The 17,109-nt window shown below is 36.1% G+C and overlaps 2 protein-coding genes across 4 annotated transcripts; both read left to right on the top strand.

The window, feature by feature from the left end:
• The first annotated feature begins 530 nt into the window (after positions 1 to 530).
• LOC118056354 (uncharacterized) lies at positions 531 to 3,987 on the top strand. Of its 3 annotated transcripts, none has more exons than XM_035068532.2 (2): positions 531 to 3,112; positions 3,753 to 3,987. In XM_035068532.2, exons 1-2 carry the CDS (start codon positions 861 to 863, stop codon positions 3,937 to 3,939), a joined length of 2,439 nt encoding a protein of 812 aa, XP_034924423.1. In that variant the 5' UTR covers positions 531 to 860; the 3' UTR covers positions 3,940 to 3,987. The 3 variants fall into 3 exon arrangements, with proteins under 3 accessions (XP_034924423.1, XP_034924424.1, XP_034924426.1); XM_035068533.2 differs by having other exon boundaries at positions 533 to 3,112; positions 3,707 to 3,845; XM_035068535.2 differs by lacking the exon at positions 3,753 to 3,987 and having other exon boundaries at positions 533 to 3,321.
• A 5,775-nt stretch (positions 3,988 to 9,762) lies between these two features.
• LOC118056352 (uncharacterized) lies at positions 9,763 to 16,002 on the top strand. Its single transcript, XM_035068531.2, has 9 exons — positions 9,763 to 10,125; positions 11,196 to 12,325; positions 12,806 to 13,021; positions 13,103 to 13,469; positions 13,550 to 13,653; positions 13,721 to 13,974; positions 14,060 to 14,109; positions 15,143 to 15,198; positions 15,635 to 16,002. The coding sequence occupies exons 1-9, from the start codon at positions 9,825 to 9,827 to the stop codon at positions 15,692 to 15,694; spliced, it is 2,538 nt and encodes an 845-aa protein (XP_034924422.1). The 5' UTR covers positions 9,763 to 9,824; the 3' UTR covers positions 15,695 to 16,002.
• The last annotated feature ends 1,107 nt before the right edge of the window (positions 16,003 to 17,109 follow it).

Below are 17,109 nucleotides of genomic sequence, written 5' to 3'. Positions count from 1 at the left end.
AAAAACTAATTTTTAAAATATAAAAATAAATAAATCTAAATATGATATCATGCTTAGGGAGATTTCATCTCACTAGAACTTAAATTTCTCAGAAACTTCTCAGTGCAATCATAGAATTTAAATTTGTCAGAAACTTCACATCGTCCTATAGTTCAATTCAGGTAGACACATACTTTTGGATTTTGGGTTGAACGGCAAGTTGTTCTGTCTAAGGAAGGGATGCAAGAAATTAATGTTATGGATGTGAATGACTGTCCAAGACACCATCAAAAATAGATTCTGTTTTTATATATATAATGCAATTTAAGTTATTTTTTATGATTCACTTTTAAAAAATAAAAAAAAATAAATTAGAATAAAGAAATTTAGATCAAAATATTTTTATTATTTTTTTATTGATTGTAAATTTTACAAGTTATTTTTTTATATCTATATTTTTTAAATAAATTATACTAAATAAATTCTTTTAATTCCCTTGCAATTTACAGAGGTAAGCAATTGTTTTTGCTTGTCTCAGGATAAAAGTTCTCCCTCCTCGCACGGCAAACAATCACAAAACAAACCACTAAAGGTCTGATGTAGAAAATATTTTTTTCTACAAAAGTAACAAGACCTTGCATTTCCTCTCTACCCTCCGTCCCTTCACATGAACACTATACCAAACACCATTTCTATCCTCTCTTGAATTCTCTCCCTCCATCGAACTTCAACCTCAGCTAGACAGTTCCACAAACACCTCCCACTCACACTAAAACCATCCTCCAACCACCAACCTTACCATTTGCAAACATCATGAACCATGGAAAGATCACACATAGCATCCAAGTGAAGTAAACTGCAGGGTACAGCGGTTTTAGCTAATGGCTTCAACAAGTTCAACACCAAGTGACCCTTCTATTTCTCTGCATGAAGACACAGCAATCAGAGCTGTGAACAAGAGATATGAAGGGTTGATTACTGTTAAAACAAAGGCAATAAAGGGTAAAGGGGCATGGTATTGGGCTCATTTAGAGCCAATTTTGATTAAAAACCCTGATACAAATCTCCCTAAAGCAGTTAAACTTAAGTGTTGTTTGTGTGAAGCTGTTTTTTCTGCTTCAAACCCATCAAGAACTGCCACTGAACATCTCAAAAAAGGAACTTGTTCTAATTTTGTATCACTTTCAAGGCCCAGTTCAGCAATTTCTCCATTGCCTATATCTTCTTTGCCTTCCCCACCTTCAAATAATCATAGAAAGAGAAGCTCTCAAATGGGTACTGCTATAAAGTCTCTAGCTTTAGTCGAGTCAAATAAATACTGCGACCAAGTTGGTTACTTTAATTCTGGGTTTACTCCAAAAGGTCACGATTTGGTGTTATCTGGTGGAAAAGAGGATTTAGGTGCATTAGCAATGTTGGAAGATAGTGTAAAGAGGCTTAAAAGTCCAAAAGCCTCACCTGGTCCTTTGTTAAACAAGGAACAGGTTGATTCTGCTCTTGAGTTATTGAGTGATTGGTTTTATGAGGTTTGCGGGTCAGTATCATATTCAAGTCTTGAGCATCCGAAGTTTAGGGCTTTTCTTAATCAAGTTGGTTTGCCTTGTTTGTCAAGGAGAGGCTTGTCTGGTGCTAGACTTGACAATAGGTTTCACGAGGCAAAATCTGAGGTGGAAGCTAGAATTAGAGATGCCATGTTCTTTCAAGTTGCGTGTAATGGATGGAAGAGTAATAAATGTTGTAGCGGGGAAGATAATTTGGTTAAGTTTAGTGTAAATCTTCCAAATGGAACTATTTTGTATCACAAGGCAGTGTTAACTGGAGGAGGATCAGTGTCGTCTAAGTATGCTGAGGAGATTATGTGGGAGGCAGTGACGGGGATATGTGGCAGTGGTTTGCAGAGATGTGTGGGGATAGTTTCTGATGAGTACAAGGCTGAGGCATTGAGGAACTTGGAGATCCAGTATCAGTGGATGGTGAATCTCTCTTGCCAGGTTCAGGGGTTTACTAGTTTGATCAAGGATTTTGGCAAGGAGCATCAACTTTTCAAGACTGTTACTGAGAATTGCTTGAAGCTTGCTAATTTTGTAAATAATACATCTCAAGTTAGGAATAGCTTCCAGAAGTACAGGATGCAAGAGCTTGATTACACTGGGTTGCTTCGAGTTCCTTGGTGCAAATGTGATGGTGCAAAGGACTTTGTACCTGTTTATGCAATGTTTGAGGATATATTGAGCTGTGCCCGTGTGCTCCAAATGGTTATCTTAGATGAGTCATATAAGTTGATGAGTGTTGAGGATCCTGTCGCTAGAGAGGTCTCTGGGATGATTCAAAGTGAGGTCTTTTGGAATGAGTTGGAGGCTGTTTATTCACTAATGAAGCTCATCAGAGGGATGGCTCAAGAGATTGAGGCTGAGCGGCCATTGATAGGGCATTGCCTTCCTCTCTGGCAAGAACTGAAAGCAAAAGTGAAGGAATGGTGTGCAAGATTCAATATCGCTGAAGGCCAAGTTGAGAAAATAGTTGAAAAGAGATTCAGAAAGAACTATCACCCAGCTTGGTCTGCTGCGTTTATACTCGACCCTCGTTATTTGATGCGGGACACAAGTGGAAAATACCTACCACCTTTCAAATGCTTGACGCTTGAGCAGGAAAAGGACGTGGATAAGCTTATAACCCGTTTGGCTTCCAGGGAAGAAGCTCATGTTGCCTTAATGGAGCTTATGAAATGGAGGTCAGATGGGTTAGACCCGCTGTATGCACAGGCTGTTCAGGTTAAACAGCGAGACCCTTTGACTGGAAAGATGAAAATTGCAAATCCTCAAGGCAGCAGACTAGTATGGGAAACTTGTCTGAGTGAGTATAAAACATTGGGCAAGGTCGCAGTTAGGCTCATCTTCCTCCATGCGACCTCAAGCGGGTTTAAGTGCAATTGGTCTAGCATGAAATGGTTTTGTGTCCATAGAAACTCAAGGGTGGGCCTTGAAAGGGCTCAGAAGATGATATTCATCGCAGCTCATGCAAAGCTTGAAAGACGTGATTTCTCAAATGAAGAAGAGAAGGATGGAGAGCTGTTCCGCATGGCAGGATGTGAAGATGACATGCTCAACGAAGTCTTTGTCGAGGCACCATCAGTGTAATGTTTTTCTTTTTTTAACCCCTGTAGGCTTCTGAAAGTATAGGATTTATTGAATTCTTTTTCTCTTGTATTTGTTTTCATTGTCACTTCTAGTTGAAGATTTGAGTGCTACGATTAGGGTAGAATATATTGGGAAGGGTAAAACAATGTATCACTAAAATTGTTTCGGTGCATGATCTCAATGAATCCTTTATCTTCCCTGGACATGATTTTGGCTTTTTGGTTATAGACAGAAAAATGGCCCAGGAATACAAACTAAATTATGTTGTTTGTTTTGTGTTAAATTCGAAGGCAATGCCCCTAATAGTTTTAAGAATTGAGCTGAACAAACTGATAACTGGTTTGTTATGAGCCTCTTGCGCGAATTATTAGCTTCTTTTTGTTCTTCTCTCCGCGTTTGAACTATCTGTCTTTGCTATGTTGACTTGAAATATAAAACAATTCTCTTCCAGAATATGCTTTACCTCATTTTGTTGCAAGTGTCCTGCCAGACAAGAGAAAGCAATTTTTTTAGAAATTATAGTGGATAAGTTCCTCAGAAAAAATGCTGCTTGTGGGTTTTGACTTTGTGAAAACCTTTTGCCTATGTAGGTGTTTTAGAATTTGAACTGAACAAGTACCTTCTTCATTTTACCAGAACAACCAAAGAAAGTTGGCATTGGTACTGGTGTCGTCCAGGCAAAGTAACTTTGAAACAAGTTTTTCTTGTCCAATATGGTGAACTAACACAAATTCTTTCTCAGGAGTGCTTTTCTCAATGGATGAGTAAATGTTGCAAAAATGGGGTCGACTGGATTTATTCATCATTAGACAATGTTACATGAATCATTTGCAATGAATTCATATACAGTAACAACCAGCTTTATTTATTACATCAGTGATTTTAAGTAGTGAAGAATTGATTACTTATATGGCCAAAATGGCAAACTGTTAATTTAGAAGAAACAATAATTTTGTTACAGAACAATAATAATTAAAAAGGAAAGGTGTAAACACAATGATGAAAGTAATGATATAAAGCAATGATGTAGAATATGTGAGCCCACTAAAAACTACCGTTTAAATCAAGGTGCCTTCTGAAATGTTGTTACCTGTAAAAAAAGAAAATCCAACTTCAGTTCTTCCAATGCTGTTTCCTGTCTTTCTCCATATGGTTTATGCATCATCAGATAGCCATGCATGAAGTTCAATGCAATATTGATCTTCAGGAATTTGTCAAAAACCAGGCTGACACTTCCCCAATTACGATTTGTGGGCCTATTTTTTTTAACAATTCTCCTCCCAGAACCATGGATTAATATCCAGTGTTCAAATTTACGTTGCTATGTGGTATAAGTCTGATGATTTGACCTTTTGGCTCCTGAGTCTTGTTTATTGGTGGGCATACAGACATGTTGTTTGTGTGGAACCATTACGAAGGCGACACTGCTGAAGATAATGAGTACGTGAGTGGCATTGCCATCTCCACATTATCCATTCAGTTCCCTAAGAAGGCTTTGCTGCTGAAAAGTTTTGAGTTTAATGTGCTGCATTATTGACATTTCAAATAATTTTCTTGTTTCCATAGAATGATAAGTCCTCCCAAACTATGCCATAATCATAATTCCGGAGCATTTTTTTGTTTGGTTAACGTTGACTGAATTGAGGCAGGATTTTTGAATATCTCGATTTGGAATGTAGTGAAATATCTCACTGCGATTTGCACATTGCATGTTCCATGATAGAAACAAGTGAAAAATGTTTATATGGACTAGAGAGATAATATACTCGGTGGAATGTAAAATTTCTCAGTTACTTTAAAAAAGCAAAGTTGCAAAAGTAAAAAAAAAAAAAAAAAAAAGACTGGTTAAAAGTTTGGAAAGTTTTTTTTTTTTTTTTTTTTGCTGCAGGGTAGGCTTGGCTTGAGCTGATGGGAGTGTGAACCTGCTCGGTGATCACATGAGTCAACCTTGGAAGAATTCGAGAGTTAATCTTTGTTTTCAAAGAAGCTCTCCTCTCTGATATAACTTGTCCGTATCACCTGTGTTGTCTGTTTATGAAAATGCAGAGCCCACCATGAAGAGTGGATGTCCATCTCAATGCTTGGGTTGTCATGGTCGAGGAAAAGTAAGGACTAAGGGGTCTTCTTTCCCATCACCTATCTCTCTCTCCAGTTTTATTTATTTTCTTATCATTTTTGCCAAGTTTATACGTGTTTGGTAACCTGTATTTTAAACATTCCAATTTTGCGATGCTCTTCCTCTTCAGCTGGGTCCTTCTATGAAACTTTTGATGTCCCAGCTGATACTCGAAGCCTTGCAGACCTAGGATTTGGTATGACTGCTAAAAAGCCTTGAGGAAAGCTGAAGCAAGGAGGGCTGTCGGAATGGAGAGGCACATAGAATGGTTGAAAGGGATGTTGCAATGAACATGACCTGATCTTACAGGCAATACATTTCGGTGATTATTGGTGACTACAACGTAGCAAGCAGGTGGCATCTGTGGAATCGAATTCTTTTGTTTTTTGCTTAGAAAATGTCAGCTCGTTGAAACTAAAATTTAGCTCTCATCCATGCAGGACTACACATGCGCACACATGAACCCTCTCTGGCCTGCTCCTTCTAGGTCCCATGTTCTTCCACAAGATCCAATTATTAGGAATCTATATTCATGTTGCCGAAGTGATTTACTCTGGCATTTGATCTCACTTATAACATGACATGCAGAAGACTATAAAACTGGAATGGCAGGTTCAACCTTTGCTTGTGGTTTTAGTTGAAATTCCTGAAAATGGAATGGTTAAATCCATGAGAAATTAATCTGGAAACAGTACACAGGAAAATAAAACTGAGAGATGAAAACACAAATTATCTTGTAGGGTAAAGAAGTGCTCCATTTTAGTAGCCGGGTAACTGTTCTGTTACACCTAGAGATTGCAACAGACTTCAAATTATTCCATCATATTCTTTTATCATCTGCAATGCCATAAAATGGTTTTAACTTTGGACCCCCTCTCTGTCATATGCATAGACTTAGATTTATCCTCCATTGAAAGGAGGGAAATACCTATGATTTTCTAATTTAACCTCCGGTTTTGTCATTGCTAGTCAATTTGGTGGAGACACAGTGTCCTGTCGGTAAGTCTGACTGCTCAACAACTAGGAAGGAGAGCATTTTTCACTCTTAAGGTATGGATTTATTTTTCATCCATCCATTTTCTTGCTAAAGGAAAGGAGGTATAATGAGTGGTATTGGACAGGACTTTCTTTCTACAAGAATCTTCACTCTCCAATGCTCCTCCATGATTAACTTTCTTTTGTCATACATCTTTTTCTTCCCACTTATACAAGTCTTGATTGTTTTGAATTGGAATCCCATCTAAGATATGTGAGATGATGTTGAAATAGATTGGTTTAATTCATTACCTGTGGCCCTTCTTCACTGTTCATTCTTTATAGTATTTTTCAGCAGCTTCGCTATAATGAGGTAAGAGAATCTTTTTCCTTTATGATATGTCACATTCTAGCATAATCTACAATGAGATTACGGTATCTGATATCAATACCAACAAAAATGAGAAATAACATAAAGTCGCTACCATGAACAATCTCAACTGTAACTATCTCTGGTCTGGTTAACTCTTATTGGTGTAAGATTTATCAATTCACTGTGAAGCCCTCAAGGGTGGTGTCTTTTTTGCTGTCTGGCATTCAGTTGCTTCATATGGTGCGTTATGCCCTTGTCTGCATCCTGTGGCCACTGGCTATGGCTTTGATTTTTAACTTTATTCTTGCTTTTGATCAGTATTTGGTATAACAATGATGATTCTGCTCAAGTCTGGATATGAATGATGATGCTTTATTGTTTCTCTGAGGTGTGATTTTCTTTAGACATGTGCCCGCCACCATTTAAGAGGCTTGCCCTGGTGGTATTATAACTGGATTTAGCATAAATGGTAGAGGGAGCATGAATCGGTTTAGAGACTTGACCATGATGTTCAGGCTTCGCTTGGGAGTTTGCTTTCATCTCTCTCTCTCTTTTTTTCCTTCTTTTTTTGAGTTCAAATCTTGAGATTAGCGTTCATTGGAATTTATCATTTGAAGACATCCGTTTGATGAGAAAAAAAGACGTCTTCTTATAATTTTTTATTTGGATTCAATAAAACCTTATTTCTCAAAAAATATATTTTGTAGGTTCAGGTCAACGAATAAAATTCCGATTATTTCAGGCTTTTACAAGAGATATATGCCTTGACTTGAACTCGAGACCTACTGTGTAGATCTCCAATCTCTTACCACCACGCCACGCTATTTAGAGACCGTGTTTTTATAATTGTTAAAGAAGAATATATATATATATATATATAAAATTAAAAAATATTTTTGGCAAACATAAATTCGTTTTGATTCTGAATTTCATCTTTATTTTGTTAATTCACCGTTAATCTGAAAATGTAAAAGAAAATAATGGAGGGAAAGTTAAAACACGCCTCTAATTATTAAAAAAAAAAACTAGGTGCGTCAAATCCTAAATTATCATGATTTATACTCATTACAAAAAAAAAAAAACTAATTATAATCTCCCATCAATCTTCTAAATCCATCATTACCTTTTATATTGGCTCAAAAGAAGGCCACCTAAAATTATAATGCCATTGAACATCAAAGCAGAAGGTTTTTCTCATTGGTCCACGAAAACCTGTCCGAATAAAATTATTTATTTAACATCTTGACTTATTGCTGTTTCATGGTTAATTGAAATCTTTAGAATCACTTTTGGTGATTTAGTGGAGATTATTTTCACTTGGTAAGGAGTGCTAATGATTATTTTCTTTATTTTTTAATTATTTTTTTCTTTAGTATCTCTCAAACACATTTTAAAGTATTTTTTACTTAAAAATATATTAAAATAATATATTTTTTTATTTTTTAAAAATTTATTTTTGATATCAACATGTGAAAATAATTTAAAAACATCAAAAATATTAATTTGAAGAAAAAAGACTAATTTTTTTTTAAATATTTTTGAAAAACAAAAACAAACATGCGTGTGATTTGAAATTGCTAATTGAAAATAATTCTTTTAAAAAGCTTTGTGCATCACAACAATACTGAACACATACAAATATAAAATTCATGATAAAAGAATTTTTGATATATCAATGAGTTAGAGAGAGAGATCCTAGGTACTTCAAATTCCCTGAATGCTATTTCTCTGTGGAAGGTCATTAAGGATATCCTAACATGAATTTTCTTGTCATTTGTAATCTGCCAATGACACAAAAAAATAAAAATAAAAAAAAGTTTTGAGGTGCAAGATAAGGTGTCTTCCCTTTAGTTTAATATGCTTTGTAGATATAAATATATTATATTATATTAAGATATGAATATATCATATTGTATTAAAAAAAATATAAACATTCAATACATATATTTGTAGATATAAATATATGTTCGGGTAAGTTTAACAATGTTTATACCCTTCTCATTATCTCTTGAATTCAAAAAATTAATTATCCATTTAAATCAAATCGATCTATTTCCATGGAATTAAATAAAACCAGCGGTCTAAATATCATCCCTACATTTTCAGCCACTCTTTTGTTCATGGTGAAGATCTCCAGATGAATTTAAAAGGTTAAATTCTCCCAGCTATTCTAAAATTTGAATAAAAAGAAATAATAAAAAGGGAAGATCTTTGGATTGCCCGTCGAGAGTTTTTGGGCCATGTTTCCTCGATCAACGAAGGGGATCCAATGGAGACGGCCCACAAATAAATTCTCAAGATTCAAGCTGGGTCCATTCAAAAATTTGACAGAGCCAAGGCCCTAACGTAGCCCATCAATAAGCTTTATCCCAACAAAATTGTAAAAATGAAATCATTTCAAAACTATTTATCCAATTTTAATATCTAAAAAATTTTAAAATAATACTTTTATAGAAATTTAACCCTTTTTTATTTTACTCTCTCACAAATCTACTTGGAATAGTTTTTTTATGGACCAGAATTGATTGTGTAGATATTATATTTTTACTAATTTAAATTAAATGTTAAAAGATATGGTTAATACACTAAGAACCACACCCTTAATCCATGTTAATTCATAAAGTTTTTTAAAGACATTTAATTTCATAATTTTAAAACTCATTTTAATACAAAAATATTAAAATCAAATTAATTCAATCAGTTGAAACCATTTCTAATATAGAATTAATTTACAATCAATTTCATGTGAATGAAGTAGCAAGTTCTCATATTAACAGTAATAGCTCACTTTTTAAAAAAATTAATTCTACTAGAAGAAAAGATTGATATAGTCTTTTAATTCAATGAAAATATTTTCTTAAGAACGTTTAATGAAATTAAATAATTACCCATCGTGGTTCCACAAACTATAATATAATCTTTACGTTTTAAAGTTTTCTTACAACTTAGTCATTTCAATAATTCCTGGTTACTTTTCGAGTAATATGTTTTTGTTTTTATTTTTTGCAAAATGAAAGAAATAAAAGAGAAACAAGTAAGATGATAAATTTTAATTAAAAAAGAGTGATTTAAGAGCAAAAAACTACTAATTTGAAAACGTTCAAAACTAGTAAAAAACTATAAAAAAAATTAATTGAAAAAAATGACACGTGGCGTAAGCCCATTTACTCTACATTCCTTGTTTTCACTTTTCATCACCCTGTCAACAATCCTCTCTGACAAGGGGAAAATTCACTCTTTGACAATGCCTCCTCGTCGATCAACAAGAAGGAGAGCCAAAACGACAAGCAAGAAATCCACTCGAATCTCAAAACGGCAAGCAGTTCAATCGACAGAGGAAGAAATAAATGAAGAAATTGATGTGGAAGAAGTGAAGATTAAACAAGAAGAGATAAATGAAAATGACAATGTTGTTGATGATTTGGAGCGGAGCCCAGACCAATTGAAAGGAGTTAACGATGATATTTTGGACAACAAATCATTGGTTGTTGCGTTTACGAAGCCGGAAATGGATGGTGTTTTAGAAGAGAATTTGAACTTCAATGGTAATGATGCTATTATGTTTGTATTATTTTGTTGTGTTAGTGTTTTTGGTTTGGTTTTGGAGAATTATATAATTGAGTGTATGTTATCTCTTGATGTTTGATTAATGTAGTAAGTTTTTGTATAAAATTTGAGGTTTTTAGTCTAGTTTTGGTTTTGTGCAAGTAAGAGATAGAAAAGTTTGATAAAGATGCAGATTTTTTAGTGCCCAGATGAGGGAATTGCGGGAATCAGAAATTTTATGTGGTACGACTAGGGGAAAGCTGTGTGGTTGTGTGGTTTTTTGCAAGTTAGAGAGTGAAAAAATAAATTCAAATGGATACCTTGTGCTGCCGAGATGAAGGGCATTGTGGAAATTGAAAATTTAATGTGATGGGATTAGGGGAAAGTCATGTAGCTGCGTGTTTTATGGAAGTTAGGAAGTGATAAAAATGCAAACTTTTTGATGCCCAGATGAAGGGCAGTTTGGAAATAAGTGTATATCTTGGTTTGATTGCTGATAGTTTGTTGCATGAAGTGATTATTTGGGTTTCATGTTTGCATTTCCTATTATATTGAAGTTTGGGACTGAATGCTTTTGAAGGTTATTCTTTTAATATTAGCTTTTACTTTTCATCTATCAGAAAGAGTGGTGTTGATGGATGACATGCTTATTTTCGAACAGATCACAACCCAAAACTAAAGCGAGAGCTATTGCTTGTAGCATCTTACGGAATGAAGAAACCATGCTAAATGAATGTGGAAGCTTCTGTTGATATTTTCTGATGTAGAGACATATTAATAGTGTGGTCCATATAGAATGGCTGTTCCAGTTACTAGTGCTCTTATCTTTCTATATTTGCATCATGCACAAACTCAAATTTGGAAATTGGACTTTCACCTTGTAATGCTTTGCTAAACCTATGCATGTAACTGCTTGTGCTTAAGTTTTCTGCGTGCCATTCTCCTTGTTTCTTGTTTTTATCTGATGGTGATTATGCTTTTTTTCATTTTTTTAAACCAAATTCAACTAATTGGCCCCTGCTGATTGGCGATGGAGGGGTTACCGATTCTAACTACATACTTGTTGTAGGTGCAAACCATAATTCTGTTGAAAAAGAGACTCCTGCTTCTGATGAAGTTGTAAAATCACTCGAGCATATGGATGGCATTTCAAGAGTGCAAGAAGGTGGTGATAATGAGGGAAACAGTGACAATGTCTTGAAATCACCTGTGCACATGGATAATTGTTCTAGAGTTCAGGAAAGTGGTGATAAGGAAGGGAAGGGTGCAAATGGTGTGAAAAATGACGACTACAATGAAGATAACAATGCCGTCCAATCACCTGGACACATGAAGGACTTTTACGGAGTCCAAGAAGGTGGTGATGGGGAAGGAAAGAGTGCAGCTGAAAGGGAGGGAAAAGATAATGTAAAAAATGCAGAGCACAGCAAAGGTAAGAATGTTATGAAATCACCAGGGCATCTGGATGACTTTCTTAGAGTCCAAGAGGGTGGTGATGAGGAAGGGAAAAGAGTGGATGATGTGGAAGATGATGAAGATAACTATGTCATTAAATCACCTGCACATATGGATGATATCTCTGGAGTTCAAGAAGGCGGTGCTGAGGAAGGAAAGTCCGCGTGTGAAAGGGAGAGCATAGATGGTGTTAAAGATAACGAAGGCTACAAAGTTAACAATTTCATGAAATCACCAGGGCATGCAGATGAATTTATTGGAGTCCAAGATGATGGTGATGAGGAAATGAAGAGTGCAGATGATATGGAAGATAATGGAGATGGTGAAGATAACAAAGTCATGGAATCACTTGGGTATTTGGATGACTTTTCTAGAGTTCAAGAAGGAAGTAATGAGGATGGAAAGAGCGCATGTGAAAGGGAGAGCATAGCTTGTGCAAAAGATAATGAAGTTAACAATAGCATGAAATCACCAGGGCCTGCGGGTGAATGTATTGGAGATCAAGATGACGGCGATGAAGAACTGAGGAGTGCAGATGATATGGAAGATGATGGAGATGGTGAAGACAACAAACTCATGGAATCACTTGGACATTTGGATGACTGTACTGATGTCCAAGAAGGTTGTGATGAAGAAGGGGACATTGCAGATGATGTGGAAGATAATGAGGACAGTGATGATACCGAAGAGGTTGAAGATCCTTCTCTAACCAGCTCAGGGAAACAAAGGCAACTAGAAATCCATGTTGGTCACCCTTGCTGCCCTTCTTTCGCTTTCTCCCTATCCCTCGTTTTCTTTTCATTTTTCCTTTTTTTTTCTTTGAGTTAAAACACAGATGCATCTGTAGGGAAAAGATTGGTAATAAACACAAACATGCCCGTATAGTTTGCATTCATGGAGACGTGACTAATAGAGTGAACCTTGTCCTATTGGTAAATGTAGCTATCCCAGTTAGGTAATTGGTGAATTAGTTGTTGAAAATGAAAAATCGTGTCATCAGGCATTTGATTAGATTATGCCTAAATAATTGTCAGTCCATTGATTTAATTGGCTTCTGAAGTTGCGAATATGTTCATCAGTTTTTTACAGAGTTAACAGAAATCTAATATACAGCAGGAAATACGTAGGCTTTGGTGGATGCTTTCAGATCACTGTTAAATCACTTTTCCATTTTACTGGTGTTGGTCCTGTAAATGACAGAGACTGTGGCTTTTCTTCTTGTAGGTGACAACTGTTCATGTTAAAGGGCTAGTGAAATCCTGGAATGTAAAGAAGCTGAAAGAGCTCTGCAAACAGTATGGAGAGATCATAAATGTTTGGTTACCTCGAAATTTTGGTGCCAAACACAAGGATTTTGGATTTATTGCTTGTAGTTCTCATAAAAGTGCACTTGCTTGTGTGGAAGGGATCAATAAGACCCAGCTTGGAGGAGAAACTAAGGTGATTACCTGGATGCCGTGACATGTGTATGTGTGTGTGGATCCCTTAAAGCAACATCTTTTATATCACTTTATGTCTCAGGTTAAAGCTGACCTTGCCAAGACAAGATTTAGAGGTGCAGCGCAGAAGAAAAGGAGATGGGGTAAACATCATGCAAAGTACGAAGAGGTTGAGACTGAAATAAAAGCACAAGCTCATGGTAACAAGTCCAAGGGAACTAGAAAAGGAGGAAGGAGCATTGCTAAAGAAGAGATTCAAGCTCCTTCATTGTTGAATAGTACTAAAGAAGGAAAACCAAACAACCATCGAACCAGTTTCAGTGAAGGTCAGGATGCCAACTCAGTAAAAACAGCTCATAAGATAAAGAATTTGCCTCAAAAAAGGAATGATCGTGGGAAGAGAAAGATCGGCCATGATCTTAATAGTATACAATCAAAGAAATCTAGAGGTAGTTTTTTGCTGTTTGACATCTTTGTGTTTTCTTGCAGCTGTTATTGCAAGACAGTCTTACGTGGCGAAACTTTGCAGGTAATGCTCAAGGTAGGCAAATCAATAGAAATTCAGTGAGAAAAACTCACCGCGAGGAAGGGAGCAGCTCAATTTCTGGATCCAAGAGGCACCGATCGGATATGGTAACTTATATTTTCCTGCCCATTGATCTAGGGCTGTGGGTTTGATCATATGAAATGATTCTTCCAGGAACCACATGCTGGATATATAGAACCCGCTACAAGGAAACCAGCTCAACATTATGCAGGGTATGCTGAGGCTGCTCATTGGCATCAAGGGCAATCTCATTTAAGTTACCTTCAACACAGCTTTCAGAATCAAAGCCAACCTTCTGTTAGATACATCGAACCTGGCCTTGGAAGACAAGCCTTACCTCATGCAGGATATATCGAGCCTGCTGTAGAAAAGCAAGGCTTTGTTGCTAATGATTATAGTTTGAGAAGGTTCTTTCTAATGCTGATAGTCTTTCCTTGTGTTTCGAGCTTCTACTTTGATTCAAATGCTTATAAGGTTGTTATTTGTCCACAGAGCTGGCGGGTACAGTGGTCAAGGCAACCAGGGATCTGCTTATGTGAGAGGTAGCTTTTGAAGTCCTCTGAATTTTCTTTTTGCATCTTTAGTGCATCCCAAACCTGCTTTATTAAATTTAAATGCTGAAGCTTTTTCAGTCCAATGGGAGAATATGATTTTGTGTTTGAATATTCATTTGGACTTTTGTTTATACATTTATTTCTTGGGAGTGGTGTTGAGCTTGGATTAGTCTTCATATCATTTCTAAAAGACCAAAAAAGTAGGAATTCTATGAACCGAGATTCTTCTATATGTAATATAAATGCATCATTGTAATGTATGTAACCAGCCATTGCAATTCTTGGCTGATTATGTAAGAGTTCGCATATTGCTACTAAATTTCATGGTTTAGCTAGATGGATGAGTGCATGTTCAACATATTCACCTCTGAAGTTGTACAACTTCTGGTGCACCTCTCATTTTCCAGAATTCAGCCCCTGCCCCTCTCTCCTCAAGGCTCACATCCGCTATTTGCTCTTGTGGAAGTATTATTACCTCTGATGTTTTGAATCTGTAATCTGTCCAATTGAATGTGAGTAGCGTTATTGCTGTGAGTAGAGGTTCTAATTGTTTACTTAATTGCTTGGATTCTCTCACATTATTGTTTTACTTGACTGCACAACAATAACGCAAATATCACTTCTGAAGTTGTGGAACTTCAGGTGCAATTTTGTCTATATGCTCTTTCACCCATTTTCCCTTCTCCCCAAGCATGCACCCACACTATTTGCTTATAGTGGCAGTGTAGTGTTTTGCATGTGTAATCTTACAAATCAAATATGAGTAACTGTTTTTCTGTATCTGGAATATTGCCATCTAGTCTCAACTCTCAATACATGGTTTAGTGTTTTACCATATTACCCTCATGGATACTATTCTAGATTCTCCTTAGTGGTTCTAAATTTCTGATATCTCTTGATAGATCTCTTTTAGGCTAGCTGAACTTTATTTACTTTTAATGGTCTCATATTAGGGTCTCCCTAGGATGAATTTGCCCTACCGTTTCCATATAATAATATGATAGTTTTGTTCTTATTGCAGAATCAGGTGTTCCATCTTCCTATGCTCAATATTACACAAACATCGCTGTATATCAGGTATCCTTTCTTGCCCAAGTTACATCTCCATCCACCAACTTGGCTGTTATTTATACAAATTAGCGCACATTATCTGTTTTATCAACTATGGCCATTCCATAGGATTTTTTTTTAAAAAAAATTCTGAGCTAAATTTTCCCAAAGAAGTGTTTTCATGACATGATAACCCAGGGAGTGGTTTCAAAACTCTTTTCCCAGTTAGCTTATCTCTAATTTGACATTGGTTGTATAAAGTTGTGACTCTGGAGTAGGAAGATATTATAGCTTTTATTGAATCCAACTCTCTTTGATCAGCATTCAATTTCCTTGCCAGAATTGAAAGCAAAAACCTCCCGGCATTGCCCATGAATGCATGTCTTTTGAAACCTATGCATGCGTACTCATGCATAATCTTCAGCTTCTAAAAGTTAATACCTAGTATCTTTGTTGCATGCAGGGTGTTGCTGGCGTTAGTAGGTATCATCACAGCTGTGGAACATACCTGCCTCATCAATAGTACTATTTAATATTTGATAGATAGAGCCTGAAACAATATGGCTCTTCTAGGTATCTCCCATGAAAATCAACTTATATATCGACTCCTGTCCTCATATAAAGATTTGTTTAGATGAAATAAATCACTGCACGTTTCACACTCAAAAGCCACACTTAATCCCTACACAAGAGGCAATAATCATGCATCATCATGTTATCAACTCATGGGAGTCTGCGAACCATGGTCTGCAGGGATATCCATCTTTATTTAGTGTAGGTTTGTTCTGTATGAGAAAACTCAAAAAGAGGAGAACTTGTGATTTTGATTTCTGGGGTTTTCATTGTTTGACCTTTCTGAATGAGGTCGGGATCTTGGAGGTTCAGTTGGTGGAGACATTGGTTGGTCACACAGGCGCGCTCTCCATTCCTTTCATCTGGTCAAGAAGTTGCCGTGAGAGGCAATACAGTAAGCCTCTCGCTGGTGGGACTAGTAATAAGAATGAAGTTTCATCGTTTAGCTTCTGAAAATTATCTAATCTCAACACGAATGACTTCGTTGAAAAAATAGAAGAGTCGGCCGTCTTTGGAAGAAGGATAGGTACACTTTTTGAAAGAGGGACGAAGACAACCTTCTCTCGATCCACCATTAGCAGAATTGCCACCTCAATAAGCTTTCCCTGTGTTGCATAGTAGCATCCTCAGTGCTCCTAAACAAGCAATCTAGCAGTCTTCTTCCTTCTCTGCAACATGTGCCCCTCTAAACCAAATAAGCAGCTAGCCCTTCAAAGTTTGCCGGGGCATTGTCACCAAGTAAAAGCTTCAACAAACCAAGTCTAGGAGATTGCATGATACAATGCTTAGAGTATTGTAAGATTTTCCGACGTAAAAGGGTAAACTAACACTAAGATTCAAAGAATTTACATGAAGCTCTTGACATGTTTTATCATCAACCACGTAATTACAATCTCTGTTGACTGGGAATCGTAGGGTTACACTGAATAGGTTAAACTAAACAATGGCACGGGACCAAGAGGAAGAAGATGATCTGAAATTTGCAAAGTTCAAAGTCAAGTAACTTTTATCGACCAAACATAATTTGAAAGTAACTCATCATTTTTTTTCCTCTCCAACTAAAATATTTATTGCTAGTTTGACAAAGCGATATACTGCCATTGCACTTGTTTTACCAGCAAAAACATAAAAAAGAATAAAATAAATAAATAATGTTTTAATCCACCACATTACTAAACATGTCCTAATCGATGTCTTAATATACTGCATTGAAAACTTAACAAAGAAAAATCCCAAGTCTTCCATGAATGTTAGGTCATGCATCGCATTTGTGCTAGACCCTACAAAATTCCATTTAATAAAAGAGTGAATTGACTAATTACTAAGTAGCAAGAAAACTAAATTTAGATTTTTTTTATTTGGTTT

The sequence above is a fragment of the Populus alba genome, chromosome 15 (assembly GCF_005239225.2).
Source record: "Populus alba chromosome 15, ASM523922v2, whole genome shotgun sequence".
NCBI classification, from domain to species: Eukaryota; Viridiplantae; Streptophyta; class Magnoliopsida; order Malpighiales; family Salicaceae; genus Populus; species Populus alba.
The sequence above is the reverse complement of the archived record's forward strand: the minus strand, read 5'-3'. Positions and strand labels throughout refer to the sequence as shown.

What these genes read in the sequence shown, in the direction of transcription:
- LOC118056354 (XM_035068532.2), top strand. Translation starts at nt 861, where the DNA reads ATGGCTTCAACAAGTTCAACACCAAGTGACCCTTCTATTTCTCTGCAT. An exon ending in TTTGTCGAGGCACCATCAGT is followed by an intron (nt 3,113 to 3,752) that starts GTAATGTTTTTC and finishes TCATTTTACCAG; the next exon opens with AACAACCAAAGAAAGTTGGC.
- LOC118056352 (XM_035068531.2), top strand. Translation starts at nt 9,825, where the DNA reads ATGCCTCCTCGTCGATCAACAAGAAGGAGAGCCAAAACGACAAGCAAG. An exon ending in AGAGAATTTGAACTTCAATG is followed by an intron (nt 10,126 to 11,195) that starts GTAATGATGCTA and finishes TACTTGTTGTAG; the next exon opens with GTGCAAACCATAATTCTGTT. An exon ending in GGGATCTGCTTATGTGAGAG is followed by an intron (nt 14,110 to 15,142) that starts GTAGCTTTTGAA and finishes TTCTTATTGCAG; the next exon opens with AATCAGGTGTTCCATCTTCC.